General features: G+C 39.5%; 1 protein-coding gene across 8 annotated transcripts in view; it reads right to left on the bottom strand.

The window, feature by feature from the left end:
* LOC135220552 (pseudouridylate synthase 1 homolog) overlaps positions 1-16,480 on the bottom strand; it is a 217,279-nt gene that overhangs the window by 59,757 nt on the left and 141,042 nt on the right. For all 8 annotated transcript variants that reach the window (XM_064257746.1, XM_064257745.1, XM_064257743.1 and 5 more), the window contains exons 7-8: positions 1,236-1,336; positions 775-980 (exon numbers count right to left, since the gene is read on the bottom strand). In XM_064257746.1, coding sequence (XP_064113816.1) covers positions 775-980; positions 1,236-1,336 — 307 coding nt within the window. The remainder of the gene's footprint in view (positions 1-774; positions 981-1,235; positions 1,337-16,480) is intronic.

Genomic DNA, 16,480 nt, shown 5'->3' on the forward strand with positions numbered 1-16,480 from the left:
TTCACCATAAATCAAAATATTGTGCTAGAGACTTCCAATTTGTTGCAAAATGAAGTTAAATGATTGAATATTACTAGAATGTAAGAGTTTTAGCTTACAATTGCATTTTTTGACCATTTCGGTAGAGTCAAAGTTGACCGAAGGTTGAAATTTTGCCACACATCGGGATTTATATGAAAGTATTTCAAAACTGATAAAAGTTACAACCATGGGTTGTTTTTTGTTGTATTCTAAATGAAATTGTGCCCATTTTCATATATAAAACTCTATGTAATGGCTAATATAAAACGGTGCAAAAATTACGACAAACTGACAAAAGAATTTCTGAGATGTGTCTCTGATGCTTTTTTGTGCGAGAAGAAAGAAATTCGCGCACGCGTGCCTGGGTAACGCTTGTAAACAAAACAACAGCTTGATCCGTGAACTCCCAGCATCCCTCAAGGCACGTGATTTTAAATTTTTTGCAAAGTAGGCCTATAACTACTTTTCCGCGAATATTTAAAAAACTTTTTGTAGTCGACATATCATAAGTCAATAAAGCACCCGACAGACAATTTTAGTTGACGTATAATACGTCCAGTCGGCGTTTAAGGGTTAACTGCTGAAAAACAAAACTGGGTTTGGACTTAGCAGCTAAATCTACAAAATATTTTGTTTGTATTCTGAATACCCACAGGGTAAAATGTAATTGCTACTCATAAAAAAAAGCAACAAAGACATCAAACACTTCTAAGTAACTAATGATTTCAGTTATAAGAAATTTACAATTCTTACTTCATGGATACCATCTGAGCCATATCTAAGATTGTATTTATCATAATGAGGTTCTTCTAGTACTAAACCAAGACTTGGAGCTATTGGCACATCTACACGGTCCTTTCCCCATGCCTTGCTTATTACATCTGGGCTTGCTAACCCTCGAAGAACTGCTATTGCGAGTCCTACCATTTTTCTTATCTGATGCAACATAAAGCTTTGACCTGAAAAAGAAATTCTTCCTCTAATACAAGTATGTTTGGGCTAATTGAGCAAACTATACTATTATTAATTATTGCAGTTGGAGCTTATGGTTATATACGACACTAATAAACATTAATTACCTTGATACTTTTATGTTGCAAGCATTATGTTAACTTTCTTAGCAATAGCACTCTTTGAGATATTGTGAGCACCATACATTTCTAATATATTCACAAATTATACAAACTGCAAAATAAAGTCTGTTATAGAAATACCTTTAATTCTAATAATAACCCATTCCACAGATTCACGTTCAAATGGATCACCGCACTCAATGTCAATGATATAACGTTTTGCACTATCCTCTTGGAACTTTCTGAAAGATATGGATACAGTAATAATGATATGAATAGCAGTGAGAACAAAGATTATTGCTATTAATATCAGATAACTTATTCACACCATCAAGTTGAAGTACTTAACTCATCCCTAAAAGAGGAAGCTCCAGAGATGATACAGTCTGCAAAATCATAGCTTTTTTCATCATCAAATTTAAATTTTATTCCAGGCTCTTGATACACATAAATGACTTTAACTTGAAAAATTCCTTTAGTGACACCATTTTTCATGATATAATAATGTACCACCACATTCATAAATCAAACATTAACCCAAGCAAAAATGACAATTTTCTGGATACTTGCCTAACATTAAAGTTAACTTATGTCTTCACGCCATTAGGTGTTATTGGCATAAAAAATACAAAAAAATATTGCTTGGCTAACACACTAGGACTTTCTCCATAATCACCTGTTTCCCACAAAGTGGTGCTGGAATGTTTATCTTCTTGTCAAAATTCTTCATGACCGACCACCCACTTAACATGTGGGAAGGCTGGGTGGGTTTCCACTGTAACAGTAGGTAAGTATCCAAATAATTAATTTTATCAAGAAAATTGTCATTATTTGGAATGAATCTTGCCTAATGGTAAAGTCAGCTGACTACCATTGAATAAGGATAGTGGGTTAGTGCGGCCAGAGAAACAATAATCAGCCAAGTGAACTAAAAGTTTTTAATGAGGGGAAATAAGCTTCACAACATTCCTGCCTCTTGTGTGACCCTTGATGGAAAGTACAGTGGTATCTCGAGATACGAAAGGCTCAACTTACGAAAAACTCGAGATATGAAAGCTAATACGAAAAATTTTACAGCTCTACATACGAAAATTGCTCAAGATACGAAAGGTTGTTGCTGTAAAGTCCAAGATTCGCCCGGACCACCGATAACAATTTTGAAACTCGTGCACCGCCAACTGAGTAGCCTCGCCACCATCCTCCTGCTCTCCCATTGGTTCCTGATGCTAGTCACCGCCATGAGATCCTTCTCTCCTATTGGTCAGCATCCCTCCAATGATGCATCTACTACGTAGCGGCGTGCTTCTTCGGCCACTGCACAGCATCATCTGTATCGTACGCACGCGGTATTCGTTCGTTCTAACAATTTTGTTTATTAACGTAAATTCGTTAGTGATTTCGTTGTAGTAGTATACTTTATCGTGTTGTGTGAGAACTTTACTCCATACTTATACGTACTACATAACATAATTACGTACAGTATATACGTAGTCATGGGTCCCAAGAAACTTGAAATTCACGGAAAGAAGAGGATGCTCTCTTTGGAAACGAAGATGGAGTATGAAGCTGGTATGCGATTGAGTGTGATCGCCAACCATCAAAGCAGCTACACCTTCCAAGGGCATCACTATTTTGTCCAGCAAGAGGACCCACGTGCATGATGAGATGGAAAGGCTTCTTCTTGTCTGGATAAAAGACAAATAAATCGCTGGCGATACGATAACGGAGACGGAAATCTCCCACAAGGCCAGCGCTATTTTTGGCGATTTGATTGCCCAGGCCGAAGACGACGGAGGAGAAGGGACATCAACGCCAACCCCAGACTTTAAGGCTTCGCATGGGTGGTTCAAGAAATTGCGTAAACGGACTGGCATCCGTTCGGTGGTGCGGCATGGGGAGGCTGCCAGCTCGGACACAAAAGCGGCCGAAGCCTTTATTAAGACGTTCGGTGAGATGATGATCAATGAAGGCTACAGTTCTCAACAAGTCTTCAACTGTGATGAGACTGGCCTTTTTTGGAAAAAAATGCCTTGTCGGACATACATCACGGAGGAAGAGAAGCAGCTACCCGGGCATAAGCCTATGAAAGACAGCCTTACGCTCGCACTTTGTTCAAACGCCAGTGGGGATTGCAAGGTGAAGCCCCTACTGGTCTATCATTCAGAGACTCCTCGAGCTTTCAAAGCCCACAAAGTGCTTAAGGAGAAGCTTCCAGTGATGTGGAGGGCTAATGCGAAAGCCTGGGTAACGAGGCTTTTGTTCAAGGAGTGGGTAAATCTGTGTTTTGGCCCGACAGTGAAGAAATTCTTGGAAGAGAAGCACCTCCCTCTAAAATGCCTGCTGGTGTTGGACAATGCCCCTGCTCACCCTCCCGGCCTCGAGGAAGATATCCTAGCGGAGTATTCCTTCATCAAGGTTCTTTATCTTCCGCCTAACACCACCCCTCTCCTCCAACCCATGGCCAGCAAGTGATATTGAACTTTAAGAAGCTGTATACGAAACATCTTTTCAAGAGATGTTTCGACATCACCGATGCCACAAACCTCACCTTGCGTGAATTTTGGAAGGAGCATTTCGATGTTGTGATATGCATCCGACTCATTGACCAAGCTTGGCAGGAGGTTTCAAGGCGAACCTTGAATTCCTCGTGGAGGAAACTCTGGCCTGATGCCGTACCCGCCCGAGACTTCGAGGGATTTGACATGGGCGAAGCTGGTGCTGCAGATTCAGAAACAGTTGATGATCCTGAAACTGTTTTGCAACCAGATCTTGATGAGATTATTGCACTCTGCAAGTCCATGGGGCTGGTCGTCGACGAGGACGACACCAACGACCTTCTCGAGGAGCACCAAGAGGAGCTTACGACGGATGACCTGAAGGAGTTGAAGGCCATGCAGCATAGTGTCGTTCAAGAGGAGTTCTCTAACAGCAGCGAGGAGGAGGAGGACGACCCTATAACCACGGCAGAAATTAAGAATATTCTACTGCTTTTCATAAAGTGCAATCATTTGTAGAAAAAAAAGACACCCCGAAAAGGCTTACACAGGTCGTATGCTTGCGCAGTTCGATGATGCTTGCCCGAGTCGTTTCAGGAACATTGTGAAAAGTAGGCAGAAGCAATCTTCCTTGGATAGTTATTTTTTAAAGAGGCCTTTAGTACTAGCAGGAGTAAGCAAAAAAGAAGAACCAAGTGATACTAAAAAACAGAAAGTTGAAAGTGGTGATGAAATTGAAATTTTGAAAAAAAAAAAAAATAAAAAAAAATAAAAAGTATGTAAAGTATAAAAAAGTAAAAATGTAAAAAAAACAAAAAAATTTATAATTTTAGTTTTTTGTAAAGTTAAGTGTTACAGTTTTGTTAATGTGTTTTGTAAAGTTTAGTTTATGTAAGTTTTCCTTACATTTTTTTATGTGTTTCGTAAAGTTAAGTGTACGTACATATCTGCCGTTTGTCCTCCTCCTCTGTCGCCACTTTCGGAGATAGCCTCACTCGAAAGGTAAGCTTCCACATTTTACTACATACGTACAGTATTTCTTGTATACCATGTACACTAATACACTTTATTTACAGGTAATTAGCAGTACGTATTAAGTTAGGTATTGAATGGTCCAAATTGTTGTAGTATTTCATTGTTTATAGGTCAATTTAGCTTTATTATGAAATTTACTGGGGTGTTTTTGGAAGACTTGGAACGGATTAGCCATTTTACATGTAAAATGCAGTCCAAGATACGAAAAGCTCATGATATGAAGACCGCCTCGGAACGGATTAATTTTGTATCTCGAGGTACCATTTATGCCAGATATTGGAACAACATGACCTAAGGCTCTCATGATGAGACTTGTCAGAGGATCCTTACATAGAAAAAAGGACTATCTTGTAGAGTACTAGTGAATCCTGAGCCCGAGTCTAAAGCCCATAACTGACAGTCAAAAACTAAAGACAACTGCCACCTTCACATATGAAGGTGCACTCCTATACTCCAATGTGTACTTTCTTGCTCCCAAAATTCAATAGTGGGATTTCATAACAACTAACGATAAGACAGAAAGCAAGATTACTACGCATCATACTTGGTTCAGGAGAAAGTGTCCCCTCCTCAAATAGAGGACTGTTTACATCTCACAATAAATATGAACATTTCACAAATAATATGAGTCAACAACAGTTACATCTCCCTGACATGCATGACAACCTTCTCTGGTGATGGGTTTTAAAGGAACTAAACGTGCTTATGATATGGAAGCCACAAGGATTTAAAAAAAATGGTAAGATCTCAGGAATCAACTGTGCATGCATTGATTTAAACATTCTTGAACATAGGAATGTTTAGTCTTCTAACATCACAGGCAAATACTTAACTCCTCCTCTTTAAGGTATATATCTGTCCAAAAAATACTTCAGAGTAGGGCTTTCACTTCTAAATTTTTTCTCTAAGCAATGAAAGACAAGAGAGTGGTTGTCACTAGAACAAAGGCCACATACAAGAAAGGGCTTGAAGTTCACTAACATAAACCCCTAAGAGTTTTAACTGACATACGACAGCCACTTCAGCAATGCCTACCAAAGCTGTTAAACTAGGCCCTCAAAACTCTGAAAGGGGCTTTCAATTCTATGGATTTTCTTCTAAGCAATGAAAGAGAAAAGAGAGGTTATCATTAGAAAAAAAACCCCACATACAAGAAAGGGCTTGAAGCTCACTAACACACACTGCCGCAGTAAGAGCTCAAAGAAATATGTCGTCAAAGTTCTTAAATCATGCCTTTATGAAAGGCACAAACTAAGGTTATTAAAATCTGGAGCACTACATCCAAATTTCATTGTAAACCATGAGAGGAAGATTGAATTTATCAGTAAAAAAAGATAATGTCTTTCATACTTTAAATCATGAGCGATATTCCAGTCAGTATGATGCAGTTATTGATACAAAAGTCAAAGAGTGGAGGGCCTTCTAGACTTAAGGATTGCTACAAATGCCCTTAGCTCATGATAGGTAATGACAATCCCCATGTGGTCAGATGAAACATGTGGAGGTTCAAAGGAATCTTCTCAAAAAAGACTGTCTGAAAAGGCCTTTCTTGAATGAAATAAGACAAGCAACATCTACCACCAGGAAAGGAAACTAAGGGAACCATTCCTTATGGGGCCACCAACGAGCTATATCCTTGTGTTCTGCAAAGCTCATAACTTCTTGAGTACTTCCTCAAAACAGCAAACAGAGGAAAACCATAAAGGTCTAGATTCAAACATTCTGAAGGAAGGTATCAACTGCCCATGCCTGAGGATTCGTGAACAGATTGGTGTTTGGGGCTCCCCAGAGGTTCCACAAACCTCTGGCAAACCTAAGGAAGAGGACACTATCTGACTGTAGACCTTACCCTTTCAGCTGGGTTGGTCTTCAATTACAATGTTTCCCCTAGGACAAAACGAGGTAAAGGAATGATGTTGCTGGGCTCTGTCCAAAAGAGGAAGTTAAGTTTCTTTGTTAGCACTCTCAGAGTGTTTTTGTCTTCTACGATCTGCAAACATTTGGGTGAGACCACGGTCCAGAGTGGGCGAGACGAGAATTCCTGATAATTGTTACTACAATACAGGTGGCCCACGGTTAACGGCACAATCGTTAAGCGGCGAATTGGTTTTGCAGCTGTCGTAATAAATATTCATAAAAAAATACGCATTTTAAGGTATTTTTACGGCACAATTTTTGGTTAACAGCGCAACTAGCACCGTTATGTCTAACAAGTTCATACATTTGTAGAAATGCTGTTCAGACCATAAAGGTTATGCAATTGATATTAAAAAAGCTTATGGAGAGTTATTACATACGTATTAGGGTAAAATATATGCTTCTGACGCTGTTCTATGCAGAAAATATCGAGTTATGTAAGAGCAAATTTACGTATGGATATGTTGATTTATAAATGATCATGCTTTTATGTTTAAAAAGTGTATGAAAATGCATTACGTATAGGGTATTTTTATTTCTGCACAGACATATGATACAAAGGCAGCTTTTGAAACTGCCATTCACACTATCAAAGAGGATGTATTTTCATGTTCTTTCTTGTGAGCCGACGCCTGCCACTCTTCCCTTCCGAAAATATAGAGCTAAAAAAAGTGCAAATTTAGCAATTGATGAGTTGATTTTATAAATGTTCATGCTTTTGTTTAAAATGTCTATGAAAATGTATTAAGTATAGGGCGCTTTTATTTCTGCGCAGAAATATGACATTAAGGGAGCTTTTGAAACTGCCCTTCACATTATCAATTACGATGTTTTTTCATGCTCATTGGTTCTTGGAAGCCACCGACTGCCACTCTTCCGAAAATATAGTTAAAAAGAGTGCAAATTTAGCGATCGATGTGTCGATTTTCTAAATGTTCATGCTTTTATGTGTATGAAAATATATTGCGTATAGAGTATATTTATTTTTGTAGATAACTATGATACAAATGAAGGCAGCTTTTGTATCTACCCTCCACGTTGTCAGAGGATGTTTTTTCACGTTCGTTCTTGTCCAGCACTGTTCCGAAAAATGCATGGTGTTATTTTATTAATTTGGGAGCTAATTATAACTCATTTTGTTAATGAAACTTCAGCTTTTTGTTATAAGTTTTCAAGCATTTATGTTTAAAATGTGTATGAAAAATGCATTACAGGGTATTTATTTTATTTTTGTACATAAATATGATACAGTGGCAGTACGCATGTCCAATTGAAGTCTTTGTAACAGCCCTTCACATGATAAAGACGATAGATTGTTCCAGTTGTGCCCGAATAATAAAATTTTAATTTATATAATTGAATCACATTTTTATAAATTATATTTACAATTGTTGCATAAATTAATTTTAAAAGACAAAACTCTCATATACATTCGATTTTGCAACACTGCATGTTGTTTGTTTTTCCATGGAATAAAAGTACAAAATATAACAGTGCAACTTGGTCGATTTTTGGCTTTGTTACTCAAGCAAAAAATTGAAGGACAACCGTACAAGCTCGAGATGCCTCTGTTACGTAGATGGCATAGTAACGAAAATTAAGATAAGCACAGAGAAAAAAGTAAATATGCATCTTTTCCATAAATCCTTTAAAAAGTTATACATTACTTCACTGTATCCAATAATATTGTATGTATTCTCCTATTATTGTATTATAAAATACTATGGCATATCTAAGCCAGTATTCCGCGGACCAGCCAATGTTTTGGTTTGAAATTAGCTGATGGCAAATACGAGTTTGTTTCACCATATTTAACACAATTCTGAGCAAATTTTCTTGCTTCTAGTTAGCATAAACAAATATCTAGATACTTGACTTATATGAGACAAGGTTATTTTTCCTTATACAACGTGTTTTTAGGTGGAAATATGAATTGAATATGTCTTATGATTGCGAACTCATTTTTATTTTAACGGATTACATTGGCGGCATGTTTATTGCGTACAAAAATTACGTGATTCCATTCAAAATTTTCCTCTACATCATCGTAATACGAAATTTACATTATTTATCTTATATCGGCATGAAACCAACAGTAAAATGTGTTCTTTCAAGTACAGTAGTCTTGATTAAAAAGATTTTATCTCAATTTTATCTACGGTTGTGTTTGATGGCATATGTTTACTGGAGTTTTATCCTTGTTGCCGATGCACGATAATGGTCATTAGCAGCTTGAACAGTTTTCTCAGCTTCAGCTATAACTAGGTTTAAATTTAACAGTACATTTCCCGGTTGATCTTTGATCTATATTGATCTTTGATCTAGTGCGAATAAAGTTATTACATTAAGATATCTCTACATAACATCATTTATAACAACTACAGTAATAGTTATATATATATAAAAAAAAAAAGTTGTTTCTCATTCGGTTGTTCATGGCTGTACACGTTTACACAAGGAGTATAACGTTAAACCCATACTTTCATCATTCTCTTTGCCTGTTTTTTGAACTTATGTAACTAGAAGATGGGATAAAGTTAGGCTATTGTAATTTGGTCTCTCATAAAATTGGATTATCATAAGACGAATTATCGTAACTTGAACACTACAGTTACCTGTACACTGTATAAAGGATTAAAGCTAGGCTTTTTTCACTTTACAGTGTTTATACTATAATGTACTGTACAGTATACTACTGTACAGTAAATTCTAAAGTACTATACTGCATAAAGATATTTTTCTTTATTGCGCCATTGCAAGATTAAGGCACCATTTGACTGGTCTAGGGCGCTGTTAACTGGTATAGTAATCCGAAAGGTGTGCGGCGGCCGTAATCTTTAAAATCGCTTGGTGTCGGCAACCAGGAATGGAACCCCTGCCGCTAACCAAGGGCTGCCTGTAATTGGGAATCTTGCCGAATGCTCAAATTCCTTGGAATTTCTGGCGTCTCAGGAGTGTTTTGGTTTTCCTGTAATTTCTAACCACACTGTCGAGACAGACATTCCCAGTAATTGTTATTACAAATTCGGGAGTCTTGCTAAGCCATTAATTCCTGGAATTTCTAGTGCTGCTGAAGGAAGAATAACTTGGAAGGGGCTCAGCCTGGATGGACCTGACGGTCCGTCGCCTCAGACAGAATGGGCAATAACAGTCAATTCTCCTATCTTTTTTTCCCTTCTTGGTTATACCAGAATGAAACAAGGAAATAAGAGGAATTTGGTGGAGTTTACTCCTTGGAATTCGAACCCGAGAGACTGTTTTTGGTTCAATCCTAGGATCTTACTGAACATACATCAATTATTCAGGATGGATAGCACCGAGTTTGAATGCCTCTCTAGAGCTACTGTTTTGGGAACATCCAGTTTGGCTTGATCTAGTCATCTTCGGTATCCTGTTATCACCTTAGAAGTCTTTCTTTGGGAAAACGTCACCTTCGCTCTCTTCATTAGAGAATGAAGGAGGTCTGCTTCCAGTCCTTATTCTTGTTCCTCGAATAAGAGAATTTAGGCTGGAGGTCGATGTACAGGAACCTACAAATATACTAAGTATATTTCTCTCATGACACGCTTCTGTTATCAATTGAATTGTCCGAGTAGTAGGCATATATCTGTAGTTAACTCTATGGGTATGTGACCGAGATGAATAGTATCTTCTCTTAATTGAAACACAACTCAGGAATGCCTTGCAAGCCTCCCAAGAGTTACCGGTTTCGATTTTGAGACACTAGTGGTATTGTTTACAACAACACTACCAAAGCATTTGCATTCACCAAATAGGACGGTTTTCTTCCCTCCCATTTCGGTTAAAATGCAAATGCTCGAGCGTATTTTTCTTGCTCTCTATGGTTCTAGCCGAACTCATTCCTTCATGGAATGGATTACCTGGCAACTCAGGATGACAAGTTAGCGAGAGCTGGCAGTGTACGGGCTGCCTGCCTGCCTGCTGCCTCAGCCAGTACGGCTGGCTCTCCAAGATAGTTCGGTCAGGCATTGTCTCTCCTCCTCTGCGATGATTGACTACCGAATCGAATCTGCCCAGCAATCACAGACTTGGGTCTCTGGTTGGATGTAATTCTCCCATACGTGTATGACCATCTCTCCTGCATTGCCTTTTGCCATTGCGAGAATTTTCAGACAGAGATATCTCACTGGACTTGTTATCATCTTCCCGTTTACTTGTTTGTTTGTATTGTTTGTTTGTATGGTGTTTTTACGTTGCATGGAACCAGTGGTTATTCAGCAACGGGACCAACGGCTTTACGTGACTTCCGAACCACGTCGAGAGTGAACTTCTATCACCAGAAATTCACATCTCTCACTCCTCAATGGAATGGCCGAGAATCGAACCCGCGACCACCGAGGTGAGAAGCAAACACCAAACCAACCACGCCACTGAGGCGCTTATTTTCCCGTTTACCTCATGGTAACAGAAGTCTGTAGCCTAGTCTTCCGCTTCATCACACCTGCTGCTGCGATGACGCAGAATGATTTCTTCAGACAATCTGAGTTTGTCTTCTAAAATACATCTCGTAATTCGTAGGTGTGCAATTATTCTATGTTCACCCCAAATATTGTAGATGAATAACAGAAGACTTCACTTGCTCCCTGCCCTGCCACTGCCAGCTCTACTTCCAAAGTAAATAGAAATGTCCTCCCTGATCCAGCCCATGAGCAGCGGTTCTTCAGGCAGTACAATACCTGTGTTTTCATTACTGAAAGACGCTCCACTTTCATTGCAAACTCCGACTTCTCACCGAACAGCAATGAAATAGCGGTTTAGTGCTTTCAGTCCTCTGTAAAACAACAGGGATTAATGCCGTCTTCACTGGTTGGTGTCATCGACAGGACTTTGTCTACGTTCAGAATCTTGAGAGTTAACTTCTCTCAATTCAGCTGTGAAGACATAGGCCCGCATTCACCTTAGTCTTTCACTGGTATATGTACAGTGGCCCCTCCCCGTATTCGCGGGGATGCGTACCAAACCCCCCGTGAATAGTTAGAACCCACAAATAGTTGGAACCCATATAAAAACACTGAAAATAGCCTATTTTGCTAGTTAAAACTCAAGAAAAACCCACTAAAAATTTTTATACTTGGTTTTCTTTAATCTTTAATAGTTTTATCATGAAAACTGCATTTTATGATGAAATTGATTTAAAAAAAAAAAAAAAAAAAAAACAGGAATTTGTGGAGATTTCTCATAGAAAACTACCGCGAATATGCGAATTTTCTGTGAGTCCACGAATCTGGAGAACGCAAATACAGGGGGTCCACTGTATTGTTTCTCCTTAGTTGAGATTCAACTACTATGAGAATTTCTGTCTTGCCATCAGGGGCCTTGGTCTCTAGAAGGCAATTGACTATCATCTAAAGGGCGCATGCCTTGAGAGAATCATCATCTCGTCTCCTAACATCTGGGGCAAACACGATAGACAATTTGTATGGTTTCTTGCCATAACCCTTCAAAAGGCGAGTGTCATGTGACTACGTCTCGGATGCATGACTGCTCACCTCACACTGAGTGCAGTCAGACGGCAGCTGCTAGAGAGTCCGAGATCGTCATGAGCTACGCTGTGGACTTTGTATTGGTTGATCCAGATCAGTCATTACTTTGTCCTATTGGCGTGTTGCTGTACCCATAAGGATCAACACCCGACATGGAGTGTCGGTGTCTTTATCCGCCGCGGACTGCCATTGCAGAAATGTCTGATGACACGTCTTTCTCCAAGTATTACGAGACCGTGAGAGACTTCTCTGCAGTTGAATAGTCCAGTGGACGGGTACTTGTCATCACTCCGAAGAATATGTTGGACAGGAAGATAAATAAGGTCTCATTGCGACCATATTTATCTTTCCCTTCGGGCCTGCCCACTGGTCCTTGGAACCTCATTTCCTTGCACCAGTGGTGGATGGTTGCAGGTTATGTTTGCTTACCCAGCTCCTTCAAGAGGACAAGTTGCATCTCGCCTATGGTGTGCAGTTCTAGAGGTAAGAAGGATGCGAGAGTGACTGGCCTCTCCACCTTCCCCACCTCGTCCTTCCACTCCTTTTCCTTCGGGTTGAGCATAGAACTCGAACTTACACCGGCTGATCGGGCGATTGATGCAGTAAGCTTACACATAGAGCATCCTTTTTATGTTTCTTATCAGAATCATAGAAGCAATCCCGCCCCTTCTTCTAGCAAGGGGAGGAAGGAGACTGGCAATAATGCAAAGCCTTCCCAGAACTTTGCAATAATGCCTCCAACTATAAATATTCTTCACAGCCATTTTTCGGATGAGTTGCGATTCCTCAATTATTTCCAAAAGGCCCAGAAGTCTGACTCTTGATCATACAGCTCCTATACTCCGATCAAGTTGTCAGAGGCAGGGCACTCCTCCTCGCTCTTATGACCAGGAGGAGTAGCCTAGGTGTGTAGAACTCCAGTCAGTTCTAAAGCCTCACTCATATTCTTCCCACCAATCAGTGAGTCTTCCTTATGTAAAGGACCGAGGGTTTGTATATCGTGTAGGAACAAATCACAGTTTTTGGGAGAAAATTGTATTTTTCCTAACTATACAAACCTGAGGTCCTTTACATACATGCCCACCTCATGCCACCCCTCAATCTGAACCTGGGCCGAAAGGCAAAGTGGTATTTACATCCGGGCAGGCTAGCCTACCCACCTGCCACACGGTAGTTACTGCCTAACCACCTAGTTCAAGAATTTAACTACAGTAATTCCAGCTACGCCGAAAGTAATTCCTTATGTAAAGGACCTAAGGTTTGTATAGTTAGGAAAAATACAATTTACGCCAAAAAAATATGATTTTAATGATAACTATTCGACAAAATAAATAAAAGTATAAAGCATTTACGGAGTATAAAATTTAACTTTCAATAGAACATTTAGCATAAAAGATTTATAAAACCGTACGTAACTGCGGAAACATATGCCCAGCTGACTTGAGACTGAATGAGGGCATCTTAATTGAGCCAGTGTTCGCTGCGTTGAGTGAGACAGTCTAGTTGAACAATATTAATAAAATAGTGCATGAAAGAACAAAGCTTTTCACAATAAAATTAGCACATATGATTAGCAAAATTTGTCATTGCAATGATACACAGCTAACTTGAGGTAGAGAGAGGGAGCATTTATATTTTTGAGGAATAACAAATGAATGATTTTAAGTTATTGCACATTGTGATATTGTTGAGGAGAGAAAACAGTAAAATCTTTACTTTAATATGTATGTAAAAGCAGTACCCATTCACATAAAGAATAAAATGTTATTTCACAGTAAATTTGACATAGTGATAAAACATGAAAGCAAATGCAATACAATAAAAAAAAAAAAGCTTGCTCGAGTCAGTGTTCGGTGCGCTGAGAGAGAGAGAGAGAGAGAGAGAGAGAGAGAGAGAGAGAGAGAGAGAGAGAGAGAGAGAGAGAGAGAGAGACGGCTCTGCTTCCCACTGACTTATCAGCTGATCTGGGATGATTATTTGCCCATTTCTTTCACTTACACTCAAACTGCCCAAATCACTTTTATTTTTGTTACTATAAAATATCAATCTAGTGACAATTGCTTTTTACGATTTTTTACTACTGTAAAAGTAACTCAGCTCTGTAATAATAAACAAACTGGCTCTGCTGTCAGCTTCCAGGCCTTCGATTGTTTGTTTAAATGGCTTCCTTGCAAAAACTTATTTTATCTCTTTCCTTTCCTTGCATTCTTGACTTCTTATTTTTTTGAAAACCCCAATGTTTGTTTTTCAAGTCTGCTGCCGTTTGCCAACAGTAAGTTGATGTATTATGGTATAATTTACCTCTTTCGTTCACTTAGATCCAAGGGTAAACATGCTGATTACTCTCTCTCTCTCTCTCTCTCTCTCTCTCTCTCTCTCTCTCTCTCTCTCTCTCTGACACGATAGGACACACACTATCGATTCCTTTGATTATCTTTTTACCTAATATGTGAATATAATTAATTCTGATATCAACCTTTGCATACTTCAACCAATTCGGTTTGCTCAGAGGGTTCCTGTCTCTCCTCCCTCCATACCCCAGCCGGCCGGCGCTTAACTTTTGAACACATTAATAGAAAAAAAGTGAAAAGAGAGACTTTTTGGGTTGGCTGGAATGATTCCCTTTATTTCTTATGGGGATATTTGTTTCATATTTCGAACAAATCGTGCTTCGAACAGCCTTCTGGAACGGATTAAGTTCTAAGTACAAGGTACTACTGTATAAAAATTTTTAGGTGTTTTTTCTAGAGTTTTAAGCAACAAAATAGGCTGTTTTCAGCTTTTTTAGAGGGGTTCCAACTCTTCACAGATTCTAACTATTCGTGTGGAGTACAGTACACATCCACCACGAATACGGAGGAACCACTCTACTCCTATCCCAGTGACCTAAACGAGGTGCTACCTGTCCCAAAAGCAGCTGGGCTTGCTATTCAACTCATGAGCAGCCACCACCAGCCCAAGGAAAGTGTCCAAGGCCGGTGGGCAACAAATATTGAATAAGTGATCAACATGATGACCTCTGCATGAAAACCTGAAGAGCCGACAAGTTCTTACTGAGTGCTTAAGATGGGGTGATATCACTACCATCATGAGTGTTCCTTCCTTTATACTAATAACTAACCGACAACACACTGACTTTCAACACAAAATGTTGTGATCTCCTCGGATAGCATGCAGTACCCGGATGGGTACAGTAGTATACGGCACAGTTCTGTACTGAAAAGCCCAGCAAGGAGAAAAGATGGTATAGAACTTGAACCTACATGACCGACAGTTGTGAGTCTCAACTGCAACTTAAAACAATTCTGAAGAAGTAGATCTCTATCCTCCCAAGTGTGAAACACAATAGAGCCCAGGCAACTCTCCTGTAGCTACACCGATCTAAAGGCTAAGATCATCTCAGGGAGAGAGAGAGAGAGAGAGAGAGAGAGAGAGAGAGAGAGAGAGAGAGAGAGAGAGAGAGAGAGAGAGAGAGAGAGAGAGAGAGAGAGAGCACTGCTGCCTGCTGACAAGCAGCTTTGATCAGAGTGCTACCTCCTCTCCAATATAAATAATCAGAAGCAACCTTGTCTGGTAGAATAACTCAGCAAAAAAAATACTAGATCTCTTGTAACTTTCAACGGCCAAAGATAACAAACTATGAGCAGCTGAATCCAACAGTTAACCACGGAGGAATATGCCTTGGAACCTTGGATAACAGAGGTATCAGGTCTGGAAATTACTCTTTAAGGACACGTGGGAACCAGATTCTGCTTGAGAAAAGATCCTGACATTGATATCCTACTAAAAGGTGGAAAGGCAAAAAATACTTGAAAGTTCAAGGTTGCTCTCCAAAAAAAGAAAGGCTCCCACCAATGCTTATAGCAGTGCAAACATTGAGAAGAAAGGGCACCCTGAATTACCTGTTGTGCCAAATGGCAGCCAGGTGAAAGTTAGAAATCTGGAAATCTCGAACAATTCCCAGACATATAGGCGTCTAGGGACCTACGTCCCTGTTAACTGTCCCCAATGGTTGAGCTGTTGGATAAGTACTGCGGGAATGCACAAGAAGTATCTGGCCATCAGCCCTAAAGTAAGACTCACCGCTCTAAGTAGTGTCCGGAGTGCATAACTCCCCTTATTGGGTGCGTCCAATAATAAAAACATCCCCAAGGGGAAGTACCTAGTGGCTCTCCCATGTGTAATTCTCATTGCCCTCCTATAGTTTCCAAAAGGAACGACAGATCTAAATATGGGTGGCATGCCGAGAAAATTCTCTGAAACCACAGGAACTTGCCTGTGACCTCCCTGAGTTTTTAATGCCAAATCAAAAAGATAAAAAAAGATTCTCACTGCTGCCATAAACATGCATACAAAGGTGCTTACTCTCTACTTAGGCAAGGGGGCAAAAAATTCATAATTTACTGCCACTTAACTCAAAAACTAAGGTTGTCCT

Source organism: Macrobrachium nipponense, chromosome 2, assembly GCF_015104395.2.
Source record: "Macrobrachium nipponense isolate FS-2020 chromosome 2, ASM1510439v2, whole genome shotgun sequence".
NCBI classification, from domain to species: Eukaryota; Metazoa; Arthropoda; class Malacostraca; order Decapoda; family Palaemonidae; genus Macrobrachium; species Macrobrachium nipponense.